Source organism: Sardina pilchardus, chromosome 19, assembly GCF_963854185.1.
Source record: "Sardina pilchardus chromosome 19, fSarPil1.1, whole genome shotgun sequence".
Lineage (NCBI taxonomy): Eukaryota > Metazoa > Chordata > Actinopteri > Clupeiformes > Clupeidae > Sardina > Sardina pilchardus.
This window is the reverse complement of record NC_085012.1, coordinates 3,528,434-3,530,933: the sequence shown is the minus strand read 5'-3', so window position 1 is coordinate 3,530,933 and position 2,500 is coordinate 3,528,434. Positions and strand designations below refer to the sequence as shown.

The window sequence follows — 2,500 nt, the reverse complement described above, 5'->3', positions numbered from 1 at the left end:
GTGTGTGTGTTTCCTGAGCGTGTCCTTATTTCAGCACTTTGAGAAAAAGCCATTAATCTTCTGCTGATGACACATAACCAGCTGAATCAGCCACATACACGCATGCAGCACACACACACACACACACACACACACACACATACACACACACACACACACACACACACACACACACACACACACACACACACACACACACAGACCATGCTCACAGACACACACACACACACACACACACACCATGCTCACAGACACACACACACACACACACACACACACACACACACACACACACACACACACACACACACACACACACACAGACAATGCTCTCTCACACACACACACACTGCTATGCGTCTTGCCAGGAAGAGAACAGGGTGGCAGTTCCTCTCTTGGTTACATCATTGGCCTACTACAAAACATTAAGAGTGCCCACTACTGGATGAGATGAATATGTACAGTAATATTCATCTCATCCATATATATTATATATGTATACAGTATAATAATGAACAAACCGTCTAATCATAGACTGTACAAAATACGCTACACATGGCACTTTTTTGTTTATTTAAAGTTCCATTAGGATATGTGACGTCATGTTGGAATGCATATTCCAATATTGAACAGAAGGTGACGGCCCTAGTATGGTCCACCATTGGGCCTCTCTCGTGAGGAAACATTGGAAAACGTGCAAAACACACACACACACACACACACACACACACACTACTCCCCCCACAAACACACACAAACACACTACTCACCAACACACACACACACACACACAGTTCAAAGGTCAAAGGTCAAAAACCCACTATAAATATATCGAGCTAAGGCTTTTGAAGTTTGTACCTTGAAAACAATGGTCTTGGCTCCATATAAGTAAAAAGAACATTCAAAAATGTTATGTAGTTTTACTACAAATGGGAAATAAGTCAGACCAAATGTGGCACTTAGTGAGTGTCTCTTTCAAATGCAAATAAAGGTGAATGGGCATTTTGAATGGCCTGCTGCAGGTGAGAGGACTGAAATCCTAGGATTTTTTTTTATTGTTTTTGCAAAGTGCCATTGATACATTCTCTTTTAAAACATATACATTTGGAAACTAGTTGATTAAAGGATTCTAATGCTGTCACTTATATGTTTCTAGTATAAAAACTCACAAAGATTGAGATGTGTGTTTGGAACAGTTTTTCAAATCCCCAGAGGGTTAATATGAAAAAACGGTGAAGTGTTGTTTTAAGGAAGACTATTTATTTACGACACATTCTTCAATCACAAAGAAAATTGGTGTCCTTAGTGGTTAGATCAATTGTCTTATTCTCCCAACTGTATATGTGTGTGTGTGCAGTGTTGGGAAAGTTCACTTTCTACATGAACTAGTTCAGTTCATCGTTCACAAATTTTAAAATGAACTAGTTCAGTTCACAGTTCATAATTCCAAATTATGAACGACGTTCACAGCTCCAAAAAATGAACTAGTTCAGTTCATTTTTTCAATATGTTGCGACCTCTACTCTTTCAAAATTGCTGCCACAGCCAGCAAATACAGTATTTCATTAGTTTAACATGAAATAGCCATTTTAGACAGGTTTTAGGCACATTCTGCTATAATTGCTTGCCGCATTTCTGACGGTAGCGGAAATTCAGACATGAAGCATGCGAAATGTATACGGTCTCCGTTTGTTCACATCTAAAGTAGAATTTCCATCAATTGGGCTTTGGTTCGTTGGGCAGAAATGCGGCCGCGCTCAGAAGAGTGTAGTTTTTACACCGGGAGGAGGATACCTTGCTGCATTAGCTGCAGCGTGAGAGATGGAACTGTTCACTGACATAGGGCGCTTTATAAAGCTATACACGTAATACTTCACTTGATCATCAAGTGCGATTTTTTCCGCGATTGCATGCATAGGCCTATAGCAGCTGTGGCGGCAACATTACGAAAACATAGGTCGACAGCAGGAAAAAATCTGGTAGTATAGGCTACGGAAATATGAATTCAGACATTGAATCTGGCATAGAAAAAGAAGCGCACGCAACAGTTTAGTGCTATTAACGGTGTGGTTTTTTTTTGCCTGAACCTAACGAAATTAAAAAAGAGTGAACGTGACGTTCACAAACACCAGAATGAACGCGTTCACAGTGTCGTTCATCAGGCAGAAATACATTTTGTTCAGTTCACCTTCACCAAAATTATGAACGAGTTCATGAACTTTCGTTCAATGAACGCGTTCAGGCACAGCACTGTGTGTGTGTGTGTGTGTGTGTGTGTGTGTGTGTGTGTGTGTGTGTGTGTACATTTGTGTATAGCGGGTTTGACAGATTACCTCTGAGCTGGCGATAAGGAAGGCAAAGCAGGGCAGGGTGGACAAGATCACATACGCTAACGCCACGGGCCTCCTGAGAGAGAGAGAGAGAGAGAGAGAGAGAGAGAAGTCGTATCATTTGATGCGTTCTAAATGTGTGCTCAAGAGAGAGAGAGAGAGAGAGAGAG

At 41.1% G+C, this 2,500-nt stretch overlaps 1 protein-coding gene across 1 annotated transcript in view; it reads right to left on the bottom strand.

The window, feature by feature from the left end:
* LOC134066504 (transmembrane protein 236-like) overlaps window positions 1–2,500 on the bottom strand; it is an 11,113-nt gene that overhangs the window by 7,301 nt on the left and 1,312 nt on the right. Inside the window, exon 2 of the mRNA XM_062521865.1 lies at window positions 2,334–2,406. Within this exon, the coding sequence (XP_062377849.1) occupies window positions 2,334–2,406 (73 nt within the window). The remainder of the gene's footprint in view (window positions 1–2,333; window positions 2,407–2,500) is intronic.